At 39.6% G+C, this 16,803-nt stretch overlaps 1 protein-coding gene across 1 annotated transcript in view; it reads right to left on the bottom strand.

Moving 5' to 3' along the window:
- Window positions 1-213: 213 nt before the first annotated feature.
- CHIC1 (cysteine rich hydrophobic domain 1) overlaps window positions 214-16,803 on the bottom strand; it is a 42,674-nt gene continuing 26,084 nt past the window's right edge. Inside the window, exons 3-6 of the mRNA XM_075940857.1 lie at window positions 16,214-16,369; window positions 10,711-10,767; window positions 10,432-10,491; window positions 214-8,494 (exon numbers count right to left, since the gene is read on the bottom strand). Of these exons, the coding sequence (XP_075796972.1) occupies window positions 8,444-8,494; window positions 10,432-10,491; window positions 10,711-10,767; window positions 16,214-16,369 (324 nt within the window). The 3' untranslated portion in view covers window positions 214-8,443. The remainder of the gene's footprint in view (window positions 8,495-10,431; window positions 10,492-10,710; window positions 10,768-16,213; window positions 16,370-16,803) is intronic.

Genomic DNA, 16,803 nt, shown 5'->3' with positions numbered 1-16,803 from the left:
TGCCAAGGCAGAGGTTTTGAAACAGCCAGACACCAGGGCAATAAGGAAAGCATAGTGCAGGGAACTGCAAATCAGAAACACTTTGAAAAAGTTTTATAAAAGGCCCATTTTGAGATTCATGCATGTTGCTCTCAACTAAGTGCTCCTACGTTTAGTGTGTTTGCCTGTAATCTTCCACTCCACCCCTGCAATGCAAGAATAAAAAGACTGCTGTTAAGAGATCATACACTTTTATTTAGGGAAGACTTCGGGGCAGAAAAGAAGTCCGTTGTGGGACCTGAAAAAGGAGGGATACTTAGAAACTTGAGGACGACAGCATATTGCTTTATGATGCCCTGGAGGTTGAATGTGAAGCTGCCCTTGAGTCTCACCCTCTCCGTTTCCTGAGGCTCTGAGATGTGGAGGCTATGGAACTGCAGGACAAGGAAAAGTTATGTTGCAGATGGTGGAGGTTCTTGGGAGAGGTTCTTCACACATTTACATGTTTTGTTAGTCTGTATAGGATAAACAAACAACAAATAGTCTGGTAGCACTTTAAAGACTAACTCAGCTACCCCTAGAGCTTTTAACCACCTCATGTAACTTGTATAGTCTACAGTAGTTTTAGACTGTTAGTTAAAATATGCTAAAATTCTAATCCCTGTGCTCCCTCCCTCACACTCTTTGAATCATATTCTAGATATCCCTTCAGCTAAGACTAATGAAAATGCTCATTATGGTAGTTTTAACAACATAATCACTGATCACAGAAAGCGATACTGAGATGACCAGCTAATTTTACATACGCCACTTAGCAGTGTACAGATGGCAATAATTTCATTCTCCAGACTAAATTCAATTAAAGTTTTAAAAAAATTCTTTAAAACAAAAACTGCCAATAAATTCATACGCAAGTCCTTATTTCCATTTTGATGACAGAAGGTCTAAAATGTGGTCTATCAACTGCAGACATTACTTCATAGCTGGTAGTAACATTATCAAAGGAATGCTAGAAGTAAACCTGTCTATTAAACTTTCTATCACAAGAAACGCATTTCTATCTCCTGGACAAGGGGTGACCAACCCATTCCGGACAAAGAGCCAAGATATTAGTGGATCCAGCGCAAAAAGCTGGGGCAAAGTTGTAGAAAAAAAAAGAAACAAAAAAGGAAGCCACCAAAAGTTGTAGAAAAAGAGAGAGAAAAAAGGACTGCCCCTTTAAGAAACACTGCTTTTTGGCCTCAGCAAGCTCCCACCAGCTGCCACCATATTGGAAGCATGGGATGGCTCCCCTGCCCAGTGAGCACAGGAAAACCATTCTCATGGGCGCGAGGGCGGCTTTGCAAGCTGCACTGACTGGAGAGTGGGGGGGAAGAGCCGCATGCAGCTCACGAGCCGTGGGTTGGCCACGGCTGTCCTGGACTAACAGAAGGCTATTGTATTTTTCCCCTCAGTTTTATGTCCCTTAAGAGTTACATAAAATTGTGGTTTACGTCGACAAGTAGAAGTCTAAGATCATATTTTGTGTATCTATTCCTTTAAATTAATCTTATTTTTTATTCTTTCAAATTCACTCTGTTTTTAAACTCCTTTTAGACTTTTCAGTGATGACTAAAGCAAGGTTTACATGGCATATTTCATATACAAGGTGTTCAAAACAAGGATAAATAAAGTTTGTCTACTGGTTGATTTAGATGTAGACAAATTAGAATTAAAAGACTGATTTTAACATAGTTCCTAGTGCAATCTCTTTTTTTTCCAGGTGACGTAATATCTTGCTTGACAGTAATCTGTCAAGTCTTGGATTATTTTATAATTAAACAATTCAAATCCCTTTTCATCAACAGTGTTCATAATAGTATATCGGATGCTAATAACTGTATCTGTAAAACCTGGATATCATCACAGTTGCTAGTGGTAGGCTTTACTCTGTCGCCAACACTCCTGTTTCAGGACTCTTTCAAATGTAACTCATCATGAGTGGACAATTTTAACCATTTTATTTCTCTTAAGAGTATAATTAGAGAAATTATCCATTCATTTCAGTAAAAAGATCTTTTCTACACCACTTGTCCTTTAGTATTTAAGGACTACATAAACAGATTTACAGCAAGTTTACACTGCAATTTAGTGTAATTTTGCTGTGGATAGATGTACCCAAGCAAACTTTCTTTTAGCTAGCATGAATAATAGCAGCAGTGGTACAAACACTCACATGAGCTAGCAACCTAAGGCTAGGACTACACTAGGGGAAAAAGTCGACCTAAAATACACAACTCCAGCTACATGAATAGTGTAGCTGGAGTCAACATACCTTAAGTCAAATTTTTGCTACATCCCCTTTCTCCTCATGACCTGGTGGAGTACTAGAGTTGATGGGAGCACGATTAGCAGTTGATTTATCAAGTCCTTACTAGACCCACTAAACCAAACTCCAGGAAATCAAACTCAGCAACGTTGATCTCTTGGTAAGTGGAGACAAGCCTCGGGGTCTCCTGTGGGCCTATATTTGGTTGCTAATCTGTGCTGATATATGTCTTCACTATTCACATTAAATATACCCACACTAGCTTTACTCTCACTACAATTACTGAAGTTAAATTGCACTGCAAGCTTCAGTACATCCCTATAAAGTAAGGAAATATCCTTGTTTTCCAGATGGGAATGGAATCACAGATTATGAGCCTGAGTAAATTAGAGACACTAATAGCAGAGCTAAACCAAAATCCCAGATCTCCTGAATTATAATCTACTACTTTAACCCTAAAATCACCCTTCTGCCATAGGTGTAGGGTTGTTAAATTGCAGGTAATCAGCTAATCAAGTAGTCGATAGGATTTCAAACAACTACTTGATTAGTTAATAAAGTGGGAAACTGCAGAGTCACAGCAGAATTAACTCCTGGTTGGCGGATTCCTGGCTTGCACCCAGTCCCCACAGCTGCACACCTGCTTTTTAAATCTATTAAGAGCTTTTTAAATCTATTAAGAGGTGCAGTGTCTGGGAGTGGGTACCCTGCTATAACTTTGCCTCTTTCACCCCTCCACTCCCCCAAGACAGTGCTGGGGAGAACCACAGAGGCAGCAAGGGGAGGGGGAGCAACTAGCTGAGTCACTACTCGACTACCCAGTAAGCAGATAATTGACCCAATAAGTCAACTAGTTGCTTGCATCCCCGCGTAGGTGGAAATGGAAGTAAATATGAATTTGTGTATTCATGCCAATTTTCCCCCTTCTTCTCCAAAGGTGCATAATGGTGCTGATTGTTTGTCTTTCTAGGAGACACCTTCCACTTAAGAGGCAGCACTATTTTTTAGTGCTTTCTCTCTGAACAATAAAAATGGTCCATCATAAAATGGAAGTAATATATGTTAGTTACAGGGACCCATCTATTCCCCACCATGTAGAATGCCAACGGACTTATGTATAAAATCCCATTCTCAGAGTATGTCTTCACTACAGAGTTTGTTTTTTCGGAAAAACGGGCGTTTTTCCGAAAAAAACTTCAATTACGTCCACACTGCAATCACATTCTTTTGAAAAAATATCGAAAGAACTGAGGGGTTCTTCCGACATTGCTAAACCTCTTTCTACAAGGAAGAAGCCTTTTTCCGAAAGAGCTCTTTCAGAAAAAGGCATGTGTGGGCAGGGGAGAGGGAGTTCTTTCGCAAGAAGAGGAAAGAGGAAAAAGTACAGGTGCCCCAGTGGCCATTCTGCTCATTGTAATCACAGTTTACATGCAAGATAGCATCCATTCAGTACTTTGGCAGTGTGGACGCTGTCTTTTGGAAGATCTCTTCTGGAAAAGTTTCTTCCGAAAGAAGCCTGCAGTCTAGACATAGCCCCATAAGAAAAGTTAGTATATCAGGAAATATAGAATGGGAAATTCTACGGGTGTGCTGCATATACAATATTCTATTAAAGTGTTTTGTTTAACACTCACATGTTCCTGTGCCAGAGTCAGGCTCTCCTTGACATGGAACTACAGCAGAATGAAAAGAACTTGCTTTTCTCAGTTCTGAGAAGTCTTCACCATTGAGTTCTGATTCAGTAGGCATCATTGATGCCTTGGATCTGAAGATGGCATGGGCTACTTCCAAAACTGTGGTCCCTATTGCCCTGAGAATTATTTCCACAGTATCAAGTGGAAAATAGTTTTTTAAAACCTCAGTATTAACCAATTGGACAATTCTATGAAGTAGAAGCAATACCCAGAATGATTCCAAGGCATTCGCCTCTACTCTCGCTCCAGCAAAGCCTTCATAGATTGCTGATTCCTGGTACTTTGAGTAGGCAAATGGGATGGAGGCCCTGATCTATCTGGTTGGGTGAGATAGCAGACTTAATTTAAGAAAGATTAAAAAATTGACATGTCACACCAGAAGAGGCATAAAAGAATGTTCTTCATTTCTACAAGAACTTTGCGTTATTTGTTTTCATCTTTATATTTAATTAAAATAAAAACATTTTGAAAAGTGATTCAGATTAACAAGTCTGACTTCCAGCTTCTTTAATGGCACAGATCAAAGCAGTAAACTTGTATAGACAAAGCTTATTTAGGATTTTATTCAAAAAATTTCAAGGTGTGAGGTCCTATTGAAAAAAGTGGCTATTTACTTGTAAACAGAATAAAAATGTTAAGGACTCAATTAAATATTCTTTCATACAACTTAAAACAAAAACAGATTTTGATGAGTTACAAATGATGTTACACCTTCATAAAAACAGCAAAAACAAACAAAAAACCCAAAAAACTGCAGAACAGGAACATCACACAACATTGTTACTAAAATGGTCAGCACTATTTACATTGAATATTAACTGTTTGACATTTTTATTGCTCAAATGCTAATGTTTATAGGTAAATGTAGTAAACTGATGTCAGGAGACACTAATATACACATTAATGTTTTTGCATACAGATTTCTGTACTTATCAAGATGAATGTTATAAAGACTACACTAAATTTAGCAAAAATGTATTTTGTGTCTAGTCTTATAGTCAAATCTAAATTTTCTACACATGTTCATATACATTTTTATACTTCTTTAGGCCAGCATGAAAGTAGTGTCAAAAAAGTCATTTTAAAGCCAGTAAATAAAAGTTTTCCTTCTCTGCCAATATTCTATAACATTTCCTAATGCATAAAACTGGAAAATAAAATGATCAAAGTATTCTAACAAAACTTTATGCTAGACTTAAGTAAACAACGTTTCCAGACTTGCTTTTTAGGAAATGCATAGAAAATTAAGTTTACAGATATTCACTTAGGCCACATCTATACTTATCACGCCAGAGATCTATCTTCCAGCCTTCGAGTTTGCGGGTCTACTAAGGACCCGCTAAATCGAACACTGAGGGCACCCCTGGTTGGTGCTGGTACTCCTCGATTTGTGATGAATGAGGCAAGTCAACAGGAGCATTTGCTGTGGAGGTGGTGCCAAACTTGGCTTAAAGTATGTCAACTCCAGCTACATTATTTACGTAGCTGAGTTGCATACCTTAAGTTGACTTTCTGGGTCTAGTATAGACCTGGCCTTAAACTAGTTCCCTTTTCTCCCCCTCTACACAAGATTTCCTTTCATTTGAACAAGTCAAGGCACTTTCCTTTCCATTTGCATTACACTTTGTTACCACTATTTGTTGTATTGCTAGGGACTCTCTCTGATTAACAATTACTCATCATGGATGTGTTTTTATAAATTTATATTTACTTATAGCTTTTAAGGTAACAGATTTTATAAGTCTGAAAACTATCAAATGAATGTTCATAGACTAAGAAATGGTAGTCAAAATAGAATTTGTAGGCAGAATGCATTCCATAGTCTAAAGCAACACATTGTGGCTGCCTTCATCTTTAAGTGAGAAAAATTATCTGTGTCACTTTGATTCAAAGATTATTGCATGCTGGCATTTGTAGGACAATCCAAAATTACCTCTTTATTCGGATAAAGTTTGATGTAATCTGCTATTTTGTCTCTCATGCTCCTGGCCATTTGTTAGTACTGCCTCATAGCAAGGCAAAATTTAGGTGCCCATTTCTGAATTAAACTTTAATGGTGGTGTAGACTAAACGATTGGTAATCTGATATTTCAAATAAAATCTATAGAATTGATGTTAATTGTGTCAATTGTCAAGAGGTACCAGTGCCAGTCTTTAAATAAACAATCCACTGACATACCGTCTAACTGTGAAGAACTGATGGTATTTTTGCTCAGCCTGGCACATTGTTTCATAAAAATGTGTTATAAATCAAATGGAACTGTTCTGACCTGCATATCCTAAGGTCAGATGATTTGTGTCTAACGGGGAGGACTGCCAATAGCTATGAGAATGAAGAGTATTCACTACTACTGGTGACATCAAGATCTCAGTGGTTTTTTGTCCTCTCAGCTGCAGAGGAACATTCTTAAAATACAGTCACTCAAATGAGGGAAAGAAAGAGTGGTATAGTTTCTGGACTATTGGTTAACAAAAATGAGAGGGACTAATTAACAGCAACCTCTAACAGCATGTCAGTAAGAAGCTCCTACCACTTAAGATTTTAAGGTAAAAAAATAACTATGCTTTTTTTATATCAGCAACAGTTACTGTCCAGAATCCTGTTTCAACAGAAATGAATATAAAATGAAGCATGCTATTCCAAGTCTGATTTGCACTGCATTTCCCTAAGTTTCCCACCCCTACACACATTTCAACATATGGCACTATGCATGTTTTGTTGTTCTGTAATTATAGTCAGACACTACCATAGATTTTGAAAACTACTTATATTCTAGTGTTTTAAAATGCAGACAGTTAGCGGACACCGATCTACTAAGGCAAACAAACTGGTTTACTACAGCGGACAATCCATTTCAGCATTCAAATTTCTCATCTTGAAGTATCACTCTTGGCAGTTGTGGAAATTACATCACAAGTACAAGAGTTTCTTGCTCCTCAGCAGAACAATAAAACACATGAAGAATTTAATTCAACAAGACTAAATGCCCATAACTTTCTCTGTCCCTTACTACTGTCAGAAAAGGCAGCTGTAAGTCACGTCAACTGCTGCTATTTAAATGCAATGGTTTAGCAAATATTTTCTTCCAGTTCAACAAGGGTTTGTACCATCCCTTTTCAGTATGGATTAATGTTTCACAGGAAAGTCCAAAATCAACTGGAAAACTTAGGCAACAAATAGCATATAAAGAGTCCAAATAACTATAAAGCAATGCCTGGACAGTAAGTTATGATAAAGCTCCTTGAGGCAAATATCAACTCATCATAGCCCACATCAAAATGATTGTTTTGTGGTTCCCTATTATATTGTGCATGCTGCTCCTTTTTCACTCTGGAACGGATGCAGTTTTAGTTAACTGCTTAATATGTAAAAAATAATATCAGATGCTACTGTGCTATAAAAATAATTTTAATATTTTTCTGTATTGATTTAACTGTCCCAAGTAAGTGGCTTTAATTACAATTCACTCCAGTTGCTTTAAATTTGCTTCTTTGATTTTTTTTTAAAACCAACAACATATTTTCTTGACTTCCGTATATTTGTGTCTTAAAAATAGGATTTTAGGGTAGTCTGATAATATATTAGTTGCAATCAATTCCACAAATACAACTTCTTCAAAAGACGAGAATACTTATGTTTCCTTATTTCAGGTGCTAAACAAGATTCCTGAAAATCCTCCAAAGAAACACAGAAATGCTATGCATTTTTCATCCATTTACTAACAAAGTGCATCTGAGCCCTACACCTGATAGTATGTACAAACTCATTATGGCTTTACCATAAAAATGGCATATGAATGGGTCCATACAATCAGGATGCTAATAAATGTCATTAATATACCTATGTAGAACTGTTGGCAATACAATCAGAGCTATATTACATTCTGTAAACCTTGGCATACCACACTTTACATTATGTAATGAGGCACTATTTACAAATCCAGTGGGTAAAATAATGTAACCCTAATGTAAGTGATGATTTTGCAAAGTGCAGGACAAAACCAGTGCTGTTAATTGCAAGTCTTATGCAAGCAAGCTATAGTAAAATCATTGCTAACTATCAGAAGCTTACTTGGACGTTTCTATTGAGGATTTATAGAAATATGACTTTAGAATGCAATACGATACAGAGTTAAGATGTACATGTGGAAACAGCAAATATGGAAATTAATAAGGCATCATGCTCAGAACAAGTTTTAAGCAGCACTGATGTTAGATCCTTAGTGGCAAAAATATTTATCGTTAATGTTAAAAATTCAGAGTGCAACATAGAAGCCTCATTTAACATAAAAATGTGCAAATTGTTTTCTTCTGAAACAAAATAAAGTAACATAGCAAGGAAGATATTCTACCAAATAACATTTTTAAGTCACAGCAAAGTAGACCATCTTCTCTCCAAAATCATCTACAAGGCACTAAGAGTAGGAAATGGCAGGTAACATAAAAGACTGAATACTGCTCCTCAGTCAGGTCGAAATATGGGATATTTTGGTAAGAATTCTATTAGTATTACCTGTTGAATAGAAAAACACAAAATATTAACCAAAATGATTAATTTAGAATAATGTTAATGCAGCTGTATACATATTTATTGCCATGTGCTTGCTACTGAACTTGGCTGGCATGCACAGAACCTATACCACCCAGACTTGTGTCATCAATATTTTAAAGGGAAAAAACCTCTCAAGATACATAATATCAGGCACTGAAAAGAGTCCTTTCTGTCCAGGGTATGATTGGAAAGGGCTTTATACGGGTGGGCAATTTTTTTTTATGGGGGAGGAGGAGGGGGCACTCCAAAATTTGTTAAGTGATCAAGGGCCACACTTTTCCTTCCCACCCTCATCCAGTGCAGAGAGGCAGATGGAGCAGCCAGCTGCTCTGAACCCAGGGACTGCTCCCTGCCAGTAGGTCTAATGGAGTGGGCAGTGGCCCAGATTGAAAGGCCAGGCTCATCACTAAAGTGTTTTTATTGGCAAACAATCAATACACTTGAGTTGATCAAGCTTGAGTGTAGGGGTGGTACAGGATATACCACACATACAAAATATAAAATCATGAATCAGTTTATGCACACACTTACACTCAGTATATCATATTGTACACTAAGATTGGTCTACTGATTTTTGCAGCCAATCTCTAATTAAAGCATTAGCAGTTCATGCACTCCACTATATGCTAGGCCACAGCTGCAAGCTGTTACACATTGCTTATTATCCTACTATCTCTTTTCTACTAGCTGCACCTTTTACAGATTTATAAGGCCACTGTGAATTGTGCTTTATTCACTGTTTCATATCCTTGCTAAGAGCTACAGTTTAGTTGTGCGGGCTGGGCCATTGCTTCCCACAGCTCCCTTTGGCCAGGAATGGTGAACTGAAGCCAACTGGAGCTGCGAGTGACCCTATTTGTGGACACACAGGTAAACAAAGCATCCGGCAGCCTGCGTCTGGCTTGCAGGCCGCTTATTGCCCACCCCGCTCTAGGCAAACCAACGAAAATGTGATGAACGAGACCAAAAAAAATTTAATACTTCTATGCTATACTAGCCATTTATAGTTATTTACAGCAACTTTAATAATGGAGAAAGGGAGAGGTTTCTTCAATGACTGTTCAACAGGTGGAAAGGAACTGAGGAAGTGTTAAGAAGAGGTGAGGGATCTGTAACCTTATTATGACAGATAGGGCTCCTGGGGACTCCTTAACTGTCAACTACTATTCAATACAGATCTCTTATAGTAGGGCTCTGAGCAGGCAATGTTATGAAGGAGAAACCCTGTTTTCAGATGACAATGTCTAAGTTTTAATAAGGGTAGCTGCTGCATGTGGTATGTTGTAGGGATGTAAATGGTTAAGCAGTTTACCAGTAAGCCTCTCTTAATGGGTGAGGCTTACTGGTTTTGGTTAACCAGTAGGTATTAGAACAGCTCCCTACCTGCCCCGGGGTAGAAGGCTGCTCCAGCCCCGCGGGGGCCACCACAGGCAGGCGCAGCTTCAGCAGCCCCTGTCTGCGGGGGGGGGGGGGGGGGGGGGAAGACCCGCCACCACAGATTACATGCTGGCTCCCCAGGAGCGGGGCCATCAGCCCTTGGGAGCCAGCATTGCTCTGAACTCTACACTATAAGCTTATATACACATTTTTATACTGCAGAGCCTGCAGCGCATGTAACCGCTAGGTTTTTAGTAGTTACATGGTTACATTTTTAAATGACTTTACACATCCCAATATGTTGCCATCTTTGTGTATCAAAACAAGATCATATTTTATTAGCCAAGAATTTCTCTAGCGAGTAACACAAATAGTGAATTTCCAAAGGCTATGTGTGTGTGTTTGATGAAAACAAATTAGTTATGAGTAGACTGAAGGGTAAAGAGTCTGGTGGTTAATGATGTATTAAACCACACTGTAGTGAAAGAAACTAAAAAATGTAACAGAAAAAGAATACTTACATATTCCATCATATTGCTAGTTTCACATTTCCTTTTACTCAGCTTCCAATGCAAACCGAGCTAAGAAAATAATTATTGTGGAATTAAAGGTATACTATTGCATTATTTCTCATCAACAACATATTATAAGCTTCAGTAGTCTCTGTTTGTGAGTCAAATTTAGTATTTTAGCTTTAGTTCTAAACAAGTGAATAGCATTCCTGAATTCCAATTTTGCAATCTTATTAATTCTAAATAAAAGTGGGAAATGTATAGATTCTAGTCCTTACTATTTCTTACCTTATGATATAATCTGTTATTTTCCCATTCTAGCAACTTCTGAATTGATCTTCTAGTCTAGGAAAGAAAGTCAACATTTATTAGAAATGGCTTAGCTGCCAGCCTCATTCCCAAAGGTCTTAAAGTTATATTTGCAGCTCTCAAGAATCACATTTAAATTGGCAATGTATGTTTTGGGAAAGGATAACTAAGCAAAGAAAGAATTTCATCTTGGAGAAATCTTGCCTTCCTAACTCTACTTGTCTCAAGTACAGATTTCAGAGTTACTTTCCTTTCAGGTACACAGGGTTCCCCCTTTCCCACAATCCAGATCACTCCCCTGAAAGTGATAGGAGTGTTATTTTTATTTAAATACTTGGGAAACATTCAGATACTCCAACAAACACTATCAGATTAGAAGAGGGCTCTATATACACTTTAGAGCAGCGTTTCTTCAAGTGTGTTCCATGGCATACTGGTGCGCCGTGAGGCAGTTGGAGGTATGCTGCAGAGAGAACAGAATTCAAAATGGCTGCCCTTAAAGGGATAAGCCTCCTTTTTTATTTTGCTCAACAACTTTTCCCTTGGGGTCTTTTTTCCATCCTCAACAAAAAAATCCTTGGTGTTCCCCATAAAAAAAATTGTTTGTTGTTCCTCGGTCTTAAAAAGTTTAAGAAACACTGCTGTAGAGCATGAGCTGGCATAGTACCCCAGCATAGCATATGTACTGACAGAAATTGTTATGGTGGTGTAGCAATTCCACCCTGCTAAATAATGTTAGTTGTGATTTTGGACACATACTTATGTCATCATAGCTGTACCTACACTGGTTTTTGTTTGTTTTTTGGCATATCTATGTTGCACATGGATGCATTTTTTTTTCATGCCCCTGACTAACATAGCTATGCTTCTATGTTGTGTCAGTGTAGACCAAGCTTAGTTTAGAGCGCTTGGAGATCCCTTCTGTGGACAGGTGGAGGCGGGAAACTGAGGAACGTGCAGTTGTTACATCCTGCCATAGAAGAGAACTCCAAGAGGAGCCAACTGTATGACAGCAGGCCAGTGGATTGAAACACTATGCTTTTCAATCCTGGAAATAGGGTTGAACTCCTATGTCGTCAAACATTAAACATATTATCTCCTTGCACACCTCAAGAAAGGTTTGTCCTCTTATTACAAAAACAAAATATTTTGGTGTTCTCTACTTAAGAAAGGATGCAAAAAATCATAGTATATGGGATGCAGGGCAGGACTAGTATGATCTGGAAGAGGGGCATGAAAAAAATGCCTGCCTGCATTCTGCTTCACTCCAAGCAGTTCTATTAGTGTTACTTTCAGGAACAAGTAGAAGGAGCTGCCAAACTAATTCATTCTGCGTGTGGTGCCATCTGTAGGCCTTTTTGGGGGGAGGAGAGGGAGGGTTTAGTGCATTTTCCTTTTCAGTTAGCTCACTAGAGATAGGAACATAATTAGACAATGGGAGAAATGGACCAATCTTTTAACCATCATCTATAACATTAGCTTTAATACACAAGGACAAATCTTGATATGGAACTAGAAAAATAATAAATGGATTAAAGAATATACTGTTTATTCCTTTAATAAACTACAATGTACACAGGTTCACAAAGAGGACAAAAGGGTGTAAATAGCCCACAAATATTGACTTGCAGGAATCTTTTTAAATATTCACATTTCAATTAAATAGCAAAGTACAAAACTGAATCTTAAAATTTGTTGTGACCATATAGTTTTGTGCATTATTGGAAACAATTATATTTCCACCTTTAACAAAAAGATTACAAACTTATTTTAGATTTATTCCACTCCCATGCCAATATTATTGAAATAATTTGCAGTGGTTAAAAAAGGTGGCTTTGGTTTTGGAATTTTTATACATTTATCCAGTTATTTCTTATAAGAAATGGTGGCTAAGTAGTTTCTCTCAGTATAGAAATTTAAAATTAAAAACTGACAGTATTTTTTTAAGATGTACCTGTTTTATAGTGTATACTACTATATGAGAATCATTTCGTAAGGAGTCTGACCATGTATTTGTTATAAATTAGTAACTTTTACAGCATAGGTTATTTTTATGTATATAATCAGGGCTCGCCGGGCTGCGCTGTCCAGCGATCTGCGCATGCGCAGACCGTTCTGTGCATGAGCAGATCGCCCGAACCTGGCTCTTCCGGGTTGTAATCTACTTGCCACAGGTGAGTAGATTACATAGATTGTCGAGCGCTGTATATAATTATATAGCTTTAAACATACTAATTGCTTTATAATCGTCTGTAAAGCACATACAACACTTAACAACATGTTAACTGTGTAGAATTTATTATTTTCTCTCTAACATGTGCCCATTCTTTATACTATAACAATAATCTGTTAAAAATCCTGCAGGTTAGTGATGTTAAATTGTGAGTAATTGACTAATCAAATAGTTGACAGGGCACCTCCCTAGGGCTGTTGCTACACTTTGAAGGTGAAAGCGCCGTGTTGAGCCCGGGGTCAGGTAGGGATGCCCCCGGGCTCCGTGTGGTGCTGCCGCTTTGAAACACTATGGGGGGGCCTGGCGTCAGGCTCCTCATGGCATTTCAAAGTGGCAGCACCGCATGGAGCTCGGGAGCAGCGGGGAACTCCTCTGCTGACCCTGGTCTCTGTGCAGTGCTGCTGCTTTGAAATGCTGTGGCGAGTCTGGCATCAGGCTCCTCACGGCATTTCAAAGTAGCAACACCACATGGAGACCAGGATCAGCTGGGTACACCCCTGCTGACCCCGAGTTGAAACGCTGCATGCAACCTAGAGCCAGCTGGGGTGTCCCCCAGGCTGCACACAGCGTTTCAAAGCAGCAGCCCCTCACAGAGCCTGAGGTCCCCCGCTGATCCTGGGCTCCATGAGGCACTGCCGCTTTGAAACGCTGCATGCAGCCCAGAGGACACCCCAGATGGCCCTGGGCTGCACGTGGCATTTCAAAGCAGCAGCAGCACTACATGGAGCCCGGGGTCTGGCCCCAGGGTCCATGTGGTGCTGCTGCTGCTGCTTTGAAGTACCCCCTTTTCTCCCCTCCCTTGCTGCCTCTTTCTGACAGAGGCAGCAAAGGGGAGGGGAAGGGGAGTGACTAGTCGACAAGCTTGTCGACTATCCGATAAGCATAAGTCCTTCATGTCCCTACTGCAGGTAAGACTTAAATCAGGGGTGGGGAACCTTTTTTGGGTTGGGGACCGCACACAAGTGAGAATAAAAAAAAATCCCCAAGCCCTCATTGATGTGGCCCCCCGACTGAGAAGGAGAAAGATGCTTCCCATATTCCCCTTGCACACCAGATCCTAGGGAGGCCCAGCCTAATAGATTTTGTGTGCTACAGTCCCATGAGGGGCAGCAGGGAGGCTGGAGCACAAGCGAGGGCTCCCCAATGCTGGGAGGGGGAGGGAGCCCTGAGGGCCGGATTCAGCCCCTGGGCCTTAGGTTCCCCACCCCGGACTTAAATGAACAACTTAAGGCACTCTGTTAGTTTTACTGCAGAAAGGTACTTTAAATTCTTACAAATCTCATTGAGGATGGGTTCTTATTCATTATCTTTTCCTTCTTTAAACCCATAAACATTTGTTCTACTGTATTTGTTAAATCTGCAGATAAAAACCGAGGTTTGATTGCAATCTGCATTGAAAAATGTACTACATTTATGGATTTCCAGTATGTCAATCACTGAAGTCTACAGATTCTAAACACAAAAGTTAGAAGCATTTGTGTGTTTCACTTAGGATCACATTCTCTTGACTATCCCTAGAATTTTTTTTTTATTACAATCAAATTCAGCTTGTTCTTAATAAATAACAGAAGTAGAATAAAATGTGTCAAAAGTATAGTCTGGTTAAAGGTACCAAAGTGAAATAATGTTCACGTTTTAGAAATTTGTGTCTGGAAAGAAAGAGGAACTGGAAGATTTCTGTCTGTTTAAGCTGTCCTTTGGCTCATTAACTGCTATTCCTGTACAACTCATTGTTATTAACATAATTCAGCACAGCTCCCTCTCCTCCTCCTTCCACCCCTCCCCCCAAGAGAGAGAGAGAGAAGCAGGGTCTGAATCAATGTTTCCATTACAGCTTGCTGGAATGGGAAAGGAATCCTGGGTGTGGTCATGGAAATACATTTCAATCAGGTTGCTCAGGCCTGCTAGATGTTCAGCTGTTAGAAAGTGCTATGTCATTGTAACCAATTTGGCTGTTGTGGGGGTCACAAACGGTGTTAAAACTAAATGCTGGAATTCTAAGATATGACCACCAATTCTTGCAGTTAATGCTTGCAAAATGCAGAAAAGTCAGTCTGTTTTAAATTCAATTAAAAGAAGAGACCCTGCCGGTGTAAATACACTTGGATGGACAGAGGCTGGTCTTCCAGAGACCTATACATTGAGCTGGGGAGGGAGGTGATTCAGTAGGCTCCATGCCCTCCAGGTGTGAACTGTAAGACTGGTTCAACCTGTGTCTCCCCACTGTTTGAATGATAGAGTTAAGGAAAGGCTCCATAAGGAGTCCCTTTTGTGTGTAAATGTATTCTAGTGGATGCTGGAATTTCTTGTGGCTGGACTGTGCTTTGGGCCAAGAATTGAAATCACTGAGAGCTGAGATCACAAATTGCTGAGATCACTAGGTTTGGCCCAGAGCCAAATCTGCCACAAGCCAGTGGAAGATGCAATGAGCAGCCAGCAGGGCAGGGATGGAGTGATATGAGGAGCAGCCAGCAGAGCGATGGCAGCAAGAGACAACGAACAGCCAGCAGGGTGGTGCCAGAGAGCAGTGAGCAGGTGGGTGGCGAATGATCAGCATAGTGGGTGAGATGACTCCTACCCGTCCCCCAGTCAGGACGGGAGGTAAACTCTGCAGATCACCTCTGAACTGCCCTGACCAAGGGCCATGACTGAGTGGGGTGCAGAGAAGGTTTGGGCATGTGAATAGTACACTTACATAGCTGGACTTGGGAGCTTCAGAGGAAAAGGACATTGCCCAACCTACTCAAGATGGGACATTTACTCATGGGTTTGAACTGTGTTTGTGGTGTTTTCCAAAATTACTGCCATGTTATTTCTTTCCCCTTTTATTAAAAATGTCTCTTCTACACTCAGACTCTTGCTTGCGAGTGGGGAAGTGTTGCCTCCCAGAGGTGCCCGAGGTGGTGTGCAACTTTCCCAGGTTACTGGATGGGGGCTCGAGCCAGTTCTGTGTTAGATAGATGGAGAGGAACCCCTAGATATTGAACCTGGCCCTGGCTGCTGCTGGTGCTATCTGGCAGAAGGGTTACAGATATAAATATATATATTTACTACTTTTGGTTACTGTTAAAGATTAACAGCTAGCCAGACATATCACACAGGTTAAAATAGGGAGATTTATGATGGCACCTGGGTATACAGAGAGAAGTAGTTTCTGAATAAAGAAAGCTATTGTTATGTAATGAGTATTAAACATTAGCAGCAGTTGTCAATTTTTGGTCACAATGCAACTGTGAAATGTGTACTTACTCTTTTGTTGAGACAGATAACAGGCCACAAGCTGCAACCCAGTGTGCAGCAACAGCACAGACAGCCACAAAGCAGCCATTTTACATTAATGGGGAGATTCTTCTTTAAACATGCATTCACACGGCTGATACTAGTCTTAAATTCTTCTGGAGCAACCTACAAAAGAAATGGCAACCTTTAACTGTGCTTTTTCAAAAACAAGTGACATAGAGGTACAATGATTAAGTGTGAAACAAAGCTGCAATCCCTTCCCTCCCCAAAAAAAGCACTACTAGTACATACAGCAAGTCTGAAAGTTCACCTTAAATCAAGTCCATTTACCCCATGTGCTTGAAAAATAAATTATGTAAAAATGATACTTGCGGTAAGTTAGAAGAGTTTTTCCCCTATGTTCTCTTGTAACTGTTAATAAATCAAGTTGTGCTGATAACACAACCATCCCCTTTAACACTAGATTAACAACAAAGCCAACCAACTGACAAAATTAGTGACATTGATAAAAAAATAGGATGAAAGAGAGTTTGGTTTTCATGGAAAAAAAGGTAACTTTGAATTTTAAAAGGTGCCATTTCACATACAAAACGAGTGCT

This window comes from Pelodiscus sinensis, chromosome 13 (genome assembly GCF_049634645.1).
Source record: "Pelodiscus sinensis isolate JC-2024 chromosome 13, ASM4963464v1, whole genome shotgun sequence".
NCBI classification, from domain to species: Eukaryota; Metazoa; Chordata; order Testudines; family Trionychidae; genus Pelodiscus; species Pelodiscus sinensis.
The sequence above is the reverse complement of the archived record's forward strand: the minus strand, read 5'-3'. Positions and strand labels throughout refer to the sequence as shown.